The sequence below is a fragment of the Nyctibius grandis genome, chromosome 9, assembly GCF_013368605.1.
Source record: "Nyctibius grandis isolate bNycGra1 chromosome 9, bNycGra1.pri, whole genome shotgun sequence".
Classification (NCBI taxonomy): Eukaryota; Metazoa; Chordata; class Aves; order Nyctibiiformes; family Nyctibiidae; genus Nyctibius; species Nyctibius grandis.
Genome location: NC_090666.1, coordinates 38,301,599 through 38,314,803, shown reverse-complemented (window position 1 = coordinate 38,314,803; position 13,205 = coordinate 38,301,599). Strand labels below are relative to the sequence as shown.

Sequence of the window (13,205 nt, the reverse complement as noted above, 5' to 3'; positions counted from 1 at the left end):
TAGTCCATGAGTCTAAGCATGATGACAACTGTGATAAGGACTCAGTGAACAACTCCTAACCTACCTTGCAATAAGTGACATATATGGTCAGGATACGTTTTTCTGGTGGCTTTATTTTAAAATAATAATGAACTTATATTAAAGAAGAATGTTACTGTTTTTCAGTGGTTGTCAAATTCCTTGGGCTTTATTACTTTTTGAAATAAGCCTTTTAGGAGAATTTACTTTTTACACCAGGGTACTGTTCTAACAAATCTGTCTGACTTCTGGAGAGAAGTGTATGTACGCCTAGGTTCTTAAAATATGGGTAGAGCAAATATGCATCTCTGTACACCCCTTTCAAGTAATGGTTTTTGCTATTATTTATAATTAGTCATTTCATGAACTTTGGGATTTGAGGAACTGTGTGTTCTGTAGTTGGTGTTTTCACAGCAGTATTAGCATTCCCGTTAGCCATTTCTCGCTGTCAGAAAAAAGAAAAAAAAACAACTATTTTCTGTTTGGACTGGGGCCAGGCAACATCTTTAGAGAGAGACTGTAGCCTAGGGAGGCGTCAGTCAGTACTCCATAGTCACAGATACCTTGGCCTCAAGGCAAGGTCTAAGCTGTAGAAGAGATTTCAGCAGTTATTTGCGTGAATCAAGTTCAAATGTCAAGTTGTGCAACTGCAGCTTTTTTTCTGTGCTGTAGAAAACACCAGATTCCGATATATGATTGGCCTTCTGGGTTTGGTCTAAATTATTCTCTTTCAATGAAAGCAGTTGCTTTCTACAAATGTCCAGTACCCAGCTTTACTGGAGCTAGAGAAAAATGGTGATACTATGCGATTATGTCTTAATTTTTCTTTTGAATTTGTAGCAATTTTGCAATAAATGAAACAAGATAGCATGCAGTTTAGAATCCCAAGATAAAATTAACAGTAGATTAACACTGCAAAGTGTCAGTATAAATATAACACTAAAGGACACACATTTTGTAGTCTCAGCTCCGTAGGTGTATATCTGGATCACCTATGTAGGTGAAAGGCTGTTAGCTTGTAAAATATTTCATGCAACTTATTCTGATTGAAATAAAGTAGAGCAGAGCTAAAGAGATTCCTGTGGCCTAAAGCGACATTATTTCAGTTAATCTAGGACAGATGCTAATTTAAGGTAGTGAAGTTATAGCGAGATACTTGTATGGATGATAGGTTCATCTGTTAGTAAACCACAGGGGATTGTGGAAGGCTTCATGTTCTAATGCAGAATGATGTCAGATCTCAGGAATATGAGTTTGAGACCTGCTCATCTTCACAGAATCAAAGCTGCGTGTCAGGAATGCTATTAACATAGCAAACACAGGTTTTCCAGGAATATTTTCTCAGCTACCATTGTATTTTAAAAATCCACTTGCTGCAAAGAGTAAGGTCTTCTATTTTAGGCACAAGAAGTTGTACTATGAGGTGTACTGCTGAGGACAGTGATGAGGGGGGTACATATACTGCATTGAAAGGATCACAGCTTGAAAACAGTTAGAAAGCTATGAATTCCTCACACATTCCCCAGATTTTTGTATTTCTCAAGGGTATTACTTTTAAATTAAAAACAAAAACAAAAACACACCAAAACCAAAACAAACAAAAAACCATGGCCATGACATTATTTTTCTTTTTTTGCAGATTGAATTTTTATAGACTAATCAAGACAAGCAGTATGATAACTGCTGAATATAAAATATATTGGTACCACTGGGCTCTTCTGTAATTAAAGCATGAAAAACATTTAACTTCATAGCACTGTTTTGTTACAATAGTCTCTTGAGGCCTGGATTGCCAGCTGTTAAAAATAAATAGCTTTTTACAGAGATGTAGCTTAAGATGCACATGAGCAAAGTTTTGGATATTTTATTTTGGGGGAATTTTAAAAATTTTATTAGTTGGAGATTTTATCACAACCTTCTTGTGTATGTTCCCTTTAATTCAAAACCAGCAGCAAGATTGGTACGTGTATCATGCAAAATATATACAGCCTTTCTGAACTTCAAATTGGCTTCCCTTGTGCCTTGTGAAAGTTCCATTTTTGTTTTAGGAATTATAAAAGCAGCCTTTCCTACCTTTGTCTTAACTCAGCATCCTGTCTTTGACAATGGCTTGATCAGTGCCTACAGGACAGTATGGACCTGAGGGAAGATAACAGCCATGCTCCATGCTGTCAGCTTCCGGTAACCTGTAACTCAGTGATTTTTGAACCTAAAGTACTATCTTTGTGCTTCAGAGGCTTTAAAGCATTTGACTGATTCTTCTTGCATGACCTTTTTTAGTCGGCTTTTGAAACTCTCAATGTCTGCAACTTTTTGGGCAGACGGCTCTGCTGTGTAACTGTGCACTGTGTGAGAAAGGACCTCGTCTTGCTTTTTTTGACCTTAATACGTGATAATTCTATTTGGTGTGTCCTAGCTCTTCTAATAAGAGGGGTATTGGACAGCCATTTCATATGTATAAATATGATCGCTTCAGAAAAAGAATCATTTAGGTATGGATACTATTTCAATGCTCATCCTCATGTATATAACGAGATTGTTTTTTTTTTTCTTGTCTATTACTATACATGTATTGAATTTTATCAGATGCTTTTTTTCTCAGTCATTCTGTCATGTAACTTTTGTGTAGCTTTTCACAGTTGGATTTAATTTAATCCTTTGTTACTGCTTTTTTTGTGACTTTAACAGTAGATTTCTGATTTTTTGAAAGTTTTCTATAAATCGTAACACCCGCTCCTAAAAGCGCTATTGACTTTGGCCTTTCCATGTGGTAATACCTTAGCATCACAACACTTGTTATTCTTTTACATCTGTGTTTCTCGTCTGCCTAGTATGTCGGTATGCTTTTTTAAGGCCAGTCATTCCAGGTAATCCCTTCTTAATTTTGGACTTGTATCATTACTTACATTTTTCTCTGTTTCTTTTCCAGTAGCCTTTCATCTCAAACTGTACACTGGGGGGAGAGGGGGAACAGAGAGATTCATTAACAAGGGTTTCAGAATTACCATAAAGCTATCATACCATGTACAATAGAGTATCATGAAGAATTGTGCTAACTTTGTGCTAATAATATTCTTGTTGTTTCATGGTTGTCCTGGTTTGGCCTAAACCAGGCCGATTTTCCTTTCAGTGATTTTTGCTTTCAGCTAAGTCTCCTCTAAGTAACTGCACTTTCTGAAACTAACTGCATGTTTGCAGACAGTGTCTGCCTCCAAGACTGATAACGCCCGGTTATTAAACCTGTGGCAGATGCCCTCTGTTATCCCCCCCCCTCCCCCCAAAGGGAAAGGGAAAGGGAAAAGGGAGAGAGACTTCCGGGTTGGAAAGTTAAAACAGTTTTAATAAACTATAATAATGAAAAAGAGTATAATAATAATAATAGAAATAATCAAATATATACAAATATATATACAAAACCAAGATTGAGCTCCCCTGAAGTCAGCCACGTCACCACCGGCACTGCAGGGCAGGCTCCGGGAAGGCCCAGGCTGGGCCCAGCGACGGTCGAGAGCTGTATTCAGGGATGCACGGATCGGGATCGGGGGCAGCAGGAAAACAGACGGAGTCCTCCTTGGACACCGGCCATAGCAGAAAGGGCGCGACCCTCGTGATCCCCCCCCTTTATACCGAGAATGACGTGTGTGGGATGGAATACCTTCGTTGGTCAATTTTGGGTCACCTGCCCTGTCTGCTCCCCACTGCAGCTGCAACCCCCCTTCGGCTCTTCACTTGTAAGCAGTGAGGAATTCAGCAGTGACCTTGGTTTCTCTAAGACTAAGTACAGCAAGAGCCTTACTGCACAACATCCCTACCGGTGCCTCAGCGATAACTACAAACTTCGAGCGTTATCAGTCTTGGAGGCAGACACTGTCTGCAAACATGCAGTTAGTTTCAGAAAGTGCAGTTACTTAGAGGAGACTTAGCTGAAAGCAAAAATCACTGAAAGGAAAATTGGCCTGGTTTAGGCCAAACCAGGACAATGGTGAATATGTAAATTTTTGTTAGATGGTATACTGACTAATATTTCAAGTGAATGATTAAAAACTGAAGTAGAAATAGTGAATATAGGCAATAAATGTGTATTTTAGACTAATGCATTCTCTGATCAGTCTTAACTTGCAAATTCTGAGGATGAATGCTAAAATAATTAGATGTAATCAGGTAGTATAAAGATTTTAACTTGATGGAGTACAGCAGAAGGATCTTTGGCCCTATGAAAAGCAATATTACAGAAAGTATTGACAGTGAGCAGAGGGTTAGATCTATAACTGGTTTTAAATATGAGTTGGGAATAGCTTGTCAGCAATTTAAATGTGGTATCCTTTTGATGTATCTGTGCATATGTTTGAAGGTGTAGGCAGAACTTCATCACATCAGAGCGAATATCTCCTTCTCTGGAGATATTCAAAACCTGCCTGGATGCAACCCTATGCAACGTGCTCTAGGGGAACCTGCTTTGGCAGGGGATTGGACTAGATGATCTCCAGAGGTCCCTTCCAACCCTAACCATTCTGTGATTCTGTGATCACGTCATTCACCATTTAAGGATAAGATTAAAATTTTGCATAGCTAAAAACTGATGCCAAGAGGGGACGGGTTGAATAAGAAGTTAATATGGAGGATAAGTTGGTCCCCAGTGAATGCATATTCAGAGACTGTCAGAGTACCTGTTCGTTTGTCAACAGGTGATAGAATGTCTGAGGGGTTTTTTAAGAGTTACTGGTCAATAAAATAAACATTTTCTTTAAATAATGTTTTAGAGAGCAGTCAAGAAGAAATAGATGACAAAGAGTGACCTATGTATATCTGTGCACAGTACTGTAGGAGAAATAGATTGACAAGCAATCAGCAGTGGAAATCAATTAAATAATGCAAAAGGCGGGTCCGTTGGTGAAGATGCCAGTTCTGTGGGTTGCCGTGATCAAAAGGAAAATGGATTGGTGGAAATGATTAGGAAAGGAATAAAGAACGACCCATAGCGAACTGTGATGCTGTATAAATCCACAGCACTCCCATATCTTGAATGCTTTATACAGATCATATAAAAGATGCTGAGAAAGCTTGACAGGCTGATCAAGAGTATGGGAAAGGTTTTTATATAAGGACAGGTAAGCTGATGCTTCTTGAAGTACAGTTTATAGACAGGTTTCTGTATGATGGCAGTCTGTGAAATCACAAATGACATGGGGAAGGTGAATAAGGAGATGGTTATGTGGTTATTCACAATAGAAACAGAAAGAAGTGTTAGAACTAGCACAAGGAAATGAAAGAGCCAAATTTTTGAGAGTCAAAACGATAGTATAGCCATTTGCCTTCAGGAGAATTATTTTTTAATAGAAAGCAAAGAATGGGCTTAGCTGTTCTTCAATGAAAGCAGTATGAATGTGAAAGGAATATATACATATGTGCTGGTATAAGTAATTTCTAGATTATGGTAGTTTACTCGTCCAATTGCACATGCATGTGGAAACAAATACGTCTGCTTTATAACACTTCTCTTTCTACCAATTTTGTCTGCTTTCTAACACTTACTTTTACACCAATTTTGTATTCCATGATATATGACAGGAATTGTGATGTAGACAGATAGTACACAAATTGTACTGTCTCCTCTTTGTTGATGCTTGTAGCACACTTTAACCACTACTGTTTCTGTAACGTGATCATTAACCAGCATCTTGTTCTATTTGAATTCCATACTCAAATAGCTATCAACTTCGGAAGAGAAGAGCATAATGAACTACTTGCAGAGAAAGACAAGATGTGGATTATTATCCTTAGGCCCTCAGTAGATCCTTGCCACAGACAGTCATGTGCATATAAAGAGATTGAGGTTCCACTGAAATTACTACTTTCTATTGGCAAACAAAGGAAATGCTGTTTTACAAAACATACGACTAAATTCTAAATCTCGCAGCAGCAATGTTAAGAATGACAAAAAATGCATGAGGTTGAATAGCTGGATAATCCCCTGAGATCCCTTACAACCTAAATGGTTCTATGATCTCCTTCTCAATATTGTCAAAACCCTAAATTATGTTTCATTTTTGATGTGTAGTTCATAGAGATAGATGACTTACTTATATTAATAGTCCATTAATAACTGATTCTTATCCTGAAGGGCTCCTGGAACCTTCTTAACTTCAGACTCTTTTCCTCAGCTTCACATTTGTATCTTCCACACAAAGTCATGAACTTATTAAAAGAGATCACCACAGATTTTTTCACATTGTTACTACAGATACGAGAAAAGTTATTATGTTAAATAAACATTTCTCTATTGTAATTTTGGGGAAAGGCAGAATCAAATACAGTCATCACATAAGGTATTTACAGTCCATTAGCAGTCAAAAAAAGATATCAAGTCATTAACCAAGAATAAATATCTTTAAGCTTATTGGCCCAGCTGACTTTTTGTCAGAGGTTTGGAAGAGCTGACAGAGAGGATATGGGATGCTGCTTTTTAATAAACCTTGGAACAGCAGGAGAAACTGGAAAGCCTGGGTGAGTGCCGAGTGGCCCCCAGTGCTGCCAGTGTTTGAAAGGGGCAAATGGGATGGCTTTACAGAAAGCTGTGAAAGCCTGTGATTTTTTGAAAGAATGATAGAAGATGCTGGATAGAATTTTGTTAACCTGTGTATCCAAGGTTTTGAAAGTTTCATTCGTCCTGTAGTACTGGTCAGACAAGTAAGCAGTTAGATTCAGGAGTTGATGGATAAATTTAAGGAAGCACACGTTATTGAAAAAGACAAATGGTTCACTGAAGCAAACCTTGAGTTTGTCTTCAAATTTTAGTGCTTGAGTTTGAGCTAAATTTATTTTGCAAAGGAATTAAAACATCAGATTTCTCTAGTTATCTAATTACTTATATTGCAGGCTAGCACAGTGTTGGAGGGATATATTCTAAATGAATTGATTTTGTTAATTATAAGTTTGCCTTTATGAGTCAGTCATTCCCACTTCCCTTTTCATCACTGTTAATTTTCTAAGGTTTTTTTAGTAAATGGAAAAATCAATGTTACTTTCTATTTATACTTGGAATGTCTCTTTATGAGTGCTCTGGAACTGTGTGTATATAATAATGAATGAAAATAATAAGAATAGTTTCCAGGTTTTGTAAGACTAAGTAGTTTTCACTGGTCAGCTTGCTTTCTGCTCTTTAAAGCAATTTCAGCACATCTTGTTCAATCACTGAACTGTAGGAAGCTACTTGAAAAAAGCTACACTTAAGAGAGGTTTTTCTTTCATAAAAGTAGAAATACTTTGGCATGTTTTTCAAATTATTTTTGCATGTGAGATTTCCAACTAATATTCTAGTAGGTAGATCAAATCAAGAGGGAACACTGAATTTACCAAAATTCATCACATAATCTAAGCTTTGACTCTTCACAAAATGAAATTTGTTGTTCATGTCCTTGTTGTGTTAACATTTTTTTGTGCCATGTGTCCTGATTAAGAGTGTACTTTTCTTAACATTCAAAAGTTTATAAATAGATTGCAAAATTCATATCTCGCTTAGAAAATTTTATCCAGTGGCTTCATGAAGTTACAGTGATAAATTTTGTCTGTACTAAAAAAAAAAAAATATATATATATATATGCTGGGACAAGAGTTTTAATATTAACCTAGAAAAAGTGATTAGAGTACAAACTCAATGAATCAATGAGGCTGGTTTTGTCTTCAAACAGAATTTTCACCACTTACTCACCAGTGTGGCTTATGCTAGTTTGACAAACCTTAGTTCCAAAAGGTGTTTTTATATTTTGTGTATTTCATTACTCAATTTTAGCTTCCAATCCGTGTGCTGCTAATGAGGGCAGAGGTCCATGTTCTCACATGTGTCTGATCAATCACAACAGAAGTGCTGCATGTGCCTGTCCACATCTGATGAAACTGTCTTTAGACAAGAAAACATGTTACGGTAAGTTTTCCTCCCAAAGCCAATTGGACTGATTTTAGAATTTTGAACTGTACAACTTAAAATACATAATCTTAAAAACAATCTCTACAGTGCATTTTAATGATATATTTTAAAGGGACATCTGCTTTTGGGGAATTGATAACTTACATATGAGGTGTGTGGAGATTTCAAATTTATTACCACAGCCATTTTTTCTGTTGCTTATGATATGTTAGTAAAACTTATCTCTGCACAACAGGAAGATTTATACTGTAAAGTGTGTCATCAGAAAATGATGAGTCAGGTAAGTGGAATAACAAAAAGGTACTTAAGAGCTTAAATCTCTACCTGTTCTTCTAAAGTTGTCTTAGTTTCATTTTCAAGGATTAAGGAAATAAAATGAAGAGCAAATATTAGACATTCAGCCTTGCAGAGGAGTTTTATAAAAAATTACAATAAACACTTTTAAGCTATAAAAGTCCTCAAAATGTCAAACCATTGTGTCTATTGTCTGTAAAACCTTGTACTACATTCCTCTTTTGAGTGTTGATTAATAATGTTTAGGAAATACAAAAAAAAATACTTTATCGTATCAAGGATATTGCGGGGAAAAAAGTTGCCTTTACTGTTATTCACAGATGTTTGCTCCGATAATTTAGACTTTTGACATTAAAGGCAAAGCAGAGGTCTATTTTTTTAATGTATCACACTTTTTCATTAGTGGGTGTCTAAATTAGAACAAGCAATGCGTTCTTTTTCTTCCACCTGTTTGCCTTTCACTGCTTACATATACATTGTGGAGTTCCTTCTGAGTTTTGTTGTTTGCAAAACTTCCATGGTACTCTGTTCCCCTGAGATACCAAATGTTAATATCTGATATGATGTGCAAATGAAACAGTAGTCTTTTTTGACTGGGATAAGTGGGGTAAATTTTGTTTAAGTATCATTTAACTTTTTTCCTTAGACTTGCACAAGACCGTATTGATTTAGTGGTGTAGTAACTTCTTGTCCAGTGTCCAGAATTAATATATTTTTTCCTGTGATTTTTGTGCTCTGTAACATACTTTAAGTTTCACTAGACTGCAGGTTTTCTGGAAATGTTCAATCATCTCGTATAAACTTTGTTTACACATTTGTAAAGTGATCTCAAATGATATGTTGACTCCTGTTACCAGTGTTGTGAAGAGGATGAGGAGTGATGTTTTCCTTTTTTCTAACAGAAAGGAAGAAATTTCTTCTTTATGCAAGACGTTCAGAAATAAGAGGGGTGGACATAGAAAACCCATACTTCAACTTCATCACAGCCTTCACTGTTCCTGACATTGATGATGTGACGGTCATAGATTTTGATGCTATTGAGGAACGATTATACTGGACAGATGTGAAAACACAGACCATCAAACGTGCCTTCATTAATGGGACTGGCTTAGAAACCATTATTTCAAGAGGTAAATAGCATAACATGAAGGTAAAAATAATTCATTGTAGGTAAATGTGTGTTATAAGTATGCTAAAGTATGAGTGTGCAAGTACTTGTTAGGTATACCTTTCGTTGGTATTGGATAATTGATCTAAGCAATAAGAAAGCACAATTTTGTTTAGGCTTCTAGCTCATTTTATTGATTCAAAATTCATTTTTATTTAAATAAATTGAGATGTAATTGTAACATTGCTTTTATATAAGATTGAAACGTGTAGCAAACAATGGAAATAATGTCTTCTGGGAAAGGTAGAAAGAATAAAGAAGAAAAGCAGAAAAATAACAGCGTCCCGACAGAGCTTTGTATTGAAGAATTTCATGTGGATTTCCTATGTCCTTTGGCTACGTGCTTGAAAATAGGAAAACTATCTGACAGGGACTATCTGGAGGCAAATTTTGCAAACTCTGGTTCCTCAACTGTTAAATGTGTGTTTGAAAGGGAAGAGGAGAAAAGAAATAACTCACTTCTGTAAGATCAGACCTCTATTTATTTTGAGAACAAAGGAAAAAAAAAATGAAAATACTTCTTTAGCTGATTATTTAGTTTGATAGAAAATTAATTAAAGCTCTGCCCCTGGTATTGCTTTAGAAGAAATTTGTTCTGTATTAGCATATTTTGGGAAATCATTGGACAAATAGGGCAATATCCCCACTTGCCTATGTAGATTGATGAATTTGTTTATTTTATCTGGGTATCTTTATTTTTCCCCTGGTATCTCAGAGGCAACTTTATTAACACTTGGAGACGTTTTTCAGTACCAGTAACAAGAACATGGTTTTAGAGTGCCTTTTAGAGCTCTGCTATACATCATGAATTGAGGTGCCCAAAAGAGAAAGAGTTGTTGTTTTATTAAATGGTAGTAGAATAAAAACATTGTGCACTATATGAAATATGTAGTGAAAAATTACAAAACTTGTCAAGAAACTTAGTAAAACTTAAAGAAACATACTATATGTGAGTGTTTCTGTTATCAGCATTCCTTCGGAGTTTTTTTTTTGTTGTGGTACGTTCTGTGGTGGAGTTTTTTGGTTTTTTTTGTGCCAGTTGTAACTTATTGTACATAAAATTTGCAAAATTACAATGTTCTGGCACATCAAAACATTATAAAGACTACTTATTAAGTGTAAATGATCTCATTTACTTACAGTTGTATTTTTATACTTCTTATAAGAACATAAGAAGCTTTGTAAGCACACACTAGTGGGATTCTCGTTGGGTGAAGTCTTATACCAATGTCACAAAGATGCCAAAGTCATACTTTAATCTTTTTAAGAGTATGAAATGCTTGTTTTCTAGTTCCTCCAACCAAAAAAAAATGAAAAGGCAGGGGATCAGTTTAAAATGTGTCAAGGCTATGTATTCAGTGTCCTTTCTTGCATTCTCTAAAGTTGGCAAACTTCCTAATGCACAATCACCATTTGACCTTATGTATATGCAAGCCAGTCCACAGCCACATCCACGTTAGTTTGTCAGTGGCAATAATTCTGTCAGTGGAAGTGACCACATTAAGTTGACAAAGAGATATTGTACAAACTATGAGCTATAATGAAATCATTAAATCACCCTTGGCCTGTTTCCTCGTCTACAAAGGTGCTGGCCAGTATGAACCATTGCTCTGCCAAGGCAGAGTGGTATGTTGCTATCTAGATCTTGGGCAGCATTTAAGGCAGATATTAACATATATGAACATTTTTTAATCAATATTTTGCTAAGGAAGACTATCACATGCAAAGACACTTGTGAAGCTACCAAATTAATCATATCTTACTCATGTTTTGCAACCTCAGGTAATACTGGTGGTGTGGGTTAACTGCAGAAGGCAGCTAAGCCTCACACAGCTGCCTCACTCCCCACAGTAGGATGGGGAAGAGAATCGAAAGGTGAAAATGAGAACTCATGGGTTGAGATAAAGACAGTTTACTAGGAAAAGCAAAAGCTGCATACACAAGCAAAGCAAAATAAAGAATTCATTCACTGCTTCCCATCAGCTGACAGATGTTTTAACAATTTCCAGGAAAGGAGGGGAATAAGTTGCAGTCTTCAAACTCTTCGGAAATAAAACCAAAAAACTTCTTCAGTGATGTAGCTACTTACCTACTTATGTGCTATAGAACTATGCTATAGACCAGGGGTTTTAGTTCTGGTATTCTTTACTGAGCCTTCCTGGTGCTAAAGAAGGAAGTAGGCTTTTAAACTTCAGCATAGTTTTGTTTTAGAAAGCCACTTGATGTTCCATAAGTAAAGTACAACTCATGACTAAAGAAATATGAATCTTCTTTTTATGTCATGAGTAATCTTTATTAAATAAGATTGTTGAACTTCCTAATGGAGGCTAACTCATTCTACATTATCATCTCTGGAAAAAAAAAAAACATGACAAACGACACTTTTTTAATAGTGCACTGAGTAATAAATGCTTTCTTAAGTAGAAAAATACTCTGCAAAATTCAGCATCTGTCTGATTATTATTTTTGGACAAAAGGTTTTATGCTAATTTGTAAAGATGTATTTATGGAGGATTTATCAAATCTTCAGTGCAATTTCCATGTTCTTATTGTAAGTGTATCAAACCTGAGAAGAAAAATAATCATTGATTCTTGGCAACTACTTTATAAATACCTCTGAATAGAATAGTGCACAATATTGTTAACAAGCTGTAGAAGAAATTGGTTTGTTTTTTTTTTTTTCTTCAAGACTGAGAATAATCCAGAAAGAAAACCAAAAAAATAACTGCTTTCACTTTTTACAGATATTCAGAGTATCAGAGGTCTTGCAGTGGATTGGATATCACGTAATTTATATTGGATTAGCTCAGAATTTGATGAAACGCAAATTAATGTGGCACGTTTAGACGGTTCCTTGAAAACCTCAATCATCCATGGAATCGATAAACCCCAGTGTCTTTCAGTTCACCCAGTAAAAGGGTAAGATATTTGTACTTTTAATAAATAAACTAAGGTAAAGCTCATCGGAAAATTTTTTCTTAGTTCAGATTTTGAGTTTGCTTATTCTGTTTTCTTTCAAACTTAAAGTAAATGCATGCGCTTGAAAGATTTTGCTGAGAATTTCTTAACTGAGTACTGGTTCCCTACCAAAGCTTACTGTTGATTAAATCATGTAATCATTAGTTGTATATTTTGCCTGCTTCTAAAATTACAAGTATTTTCACTGCTGATGCATTAAAAATACCGTGTACACAGAGCAAGATTATAAATATGTTCATTTTCTTCTTTAGTAAGCTCTACTGGACGGATGGTAACACAATTAACATGGCAAATATGGATGGCAGCAACAGCAAAATACTCTTTCAGAATCAAAAAGATCCTGTTGGTAAATACCTTTTTTTTTTTTTCTATTTCGTCTTTATTTTGTAGTGCTTTATTATGGACGTTATCTTGAAACACTATTTTAAGTATACCATGATGTTTTTCATATGCTATATGATGGTGATAAGAACAGGCATAAAAAAGCACTGATATACTTTTGTGTTTCACAATTTAAGATATTTTTGGCCTATTCTAATTGAAATTCACTGTAGTGGATTAAGTATAGTATATTAACTTCTAGGACTACAGTAGTTGTGTAGACTGAAGGTGAAGGAGAACCCATCTGTATCTCTCAAACTTTAGATCATGGGTAAAAAAAAAATGTAGAGAGCAGGGTTTTAATAAGGTATGGATATATGTGAAGGGATACTTTGGAAATGTAGACCTTCCTCACCAGAATCCCAGCTGCATGATCAAAAGATCATTTGACTCTTTTCACATAGAGAAAAGAGCAACAGTTGAAGCATGCATTTCATATA

At 35.7% G+C, this 13,205-nt stretch overlaps 1 protein-coding gene across 1 annotated transcript in view; it reads left to right on the top strand.

Annotated features, from left to right (window-relative positions):
• The window catches only part of LRP1B (LDL receptor related protein 1B), a 570,912-nt gene that overhangs the window by 351,896 nt on the left and 205,811 nt on the right, over positions 1 to 13,205 (top strand). The window contains exons 28-31 of the mRNA XM_068407216.1: positions 7,809 to 7,940; positions 9,140 to 9,367; positions 12,150 to 12,324; positions 12,636 to 12,730. Coding sequence (XP_068263317.1) covers positions 7,809 to 7,940; positions 9,140 to 9,367; positions 12,150 to 12,324; positions 12,636 to 12,730 — 630 coding nt within the window. The remainder of the gene's footprint in view (positions 1 to 7,808; positions 7,941 to 9,139; positions 9,368 to 12,149; positions 12,325 to 12,635; positions 12,731 to 13,205) is intronic.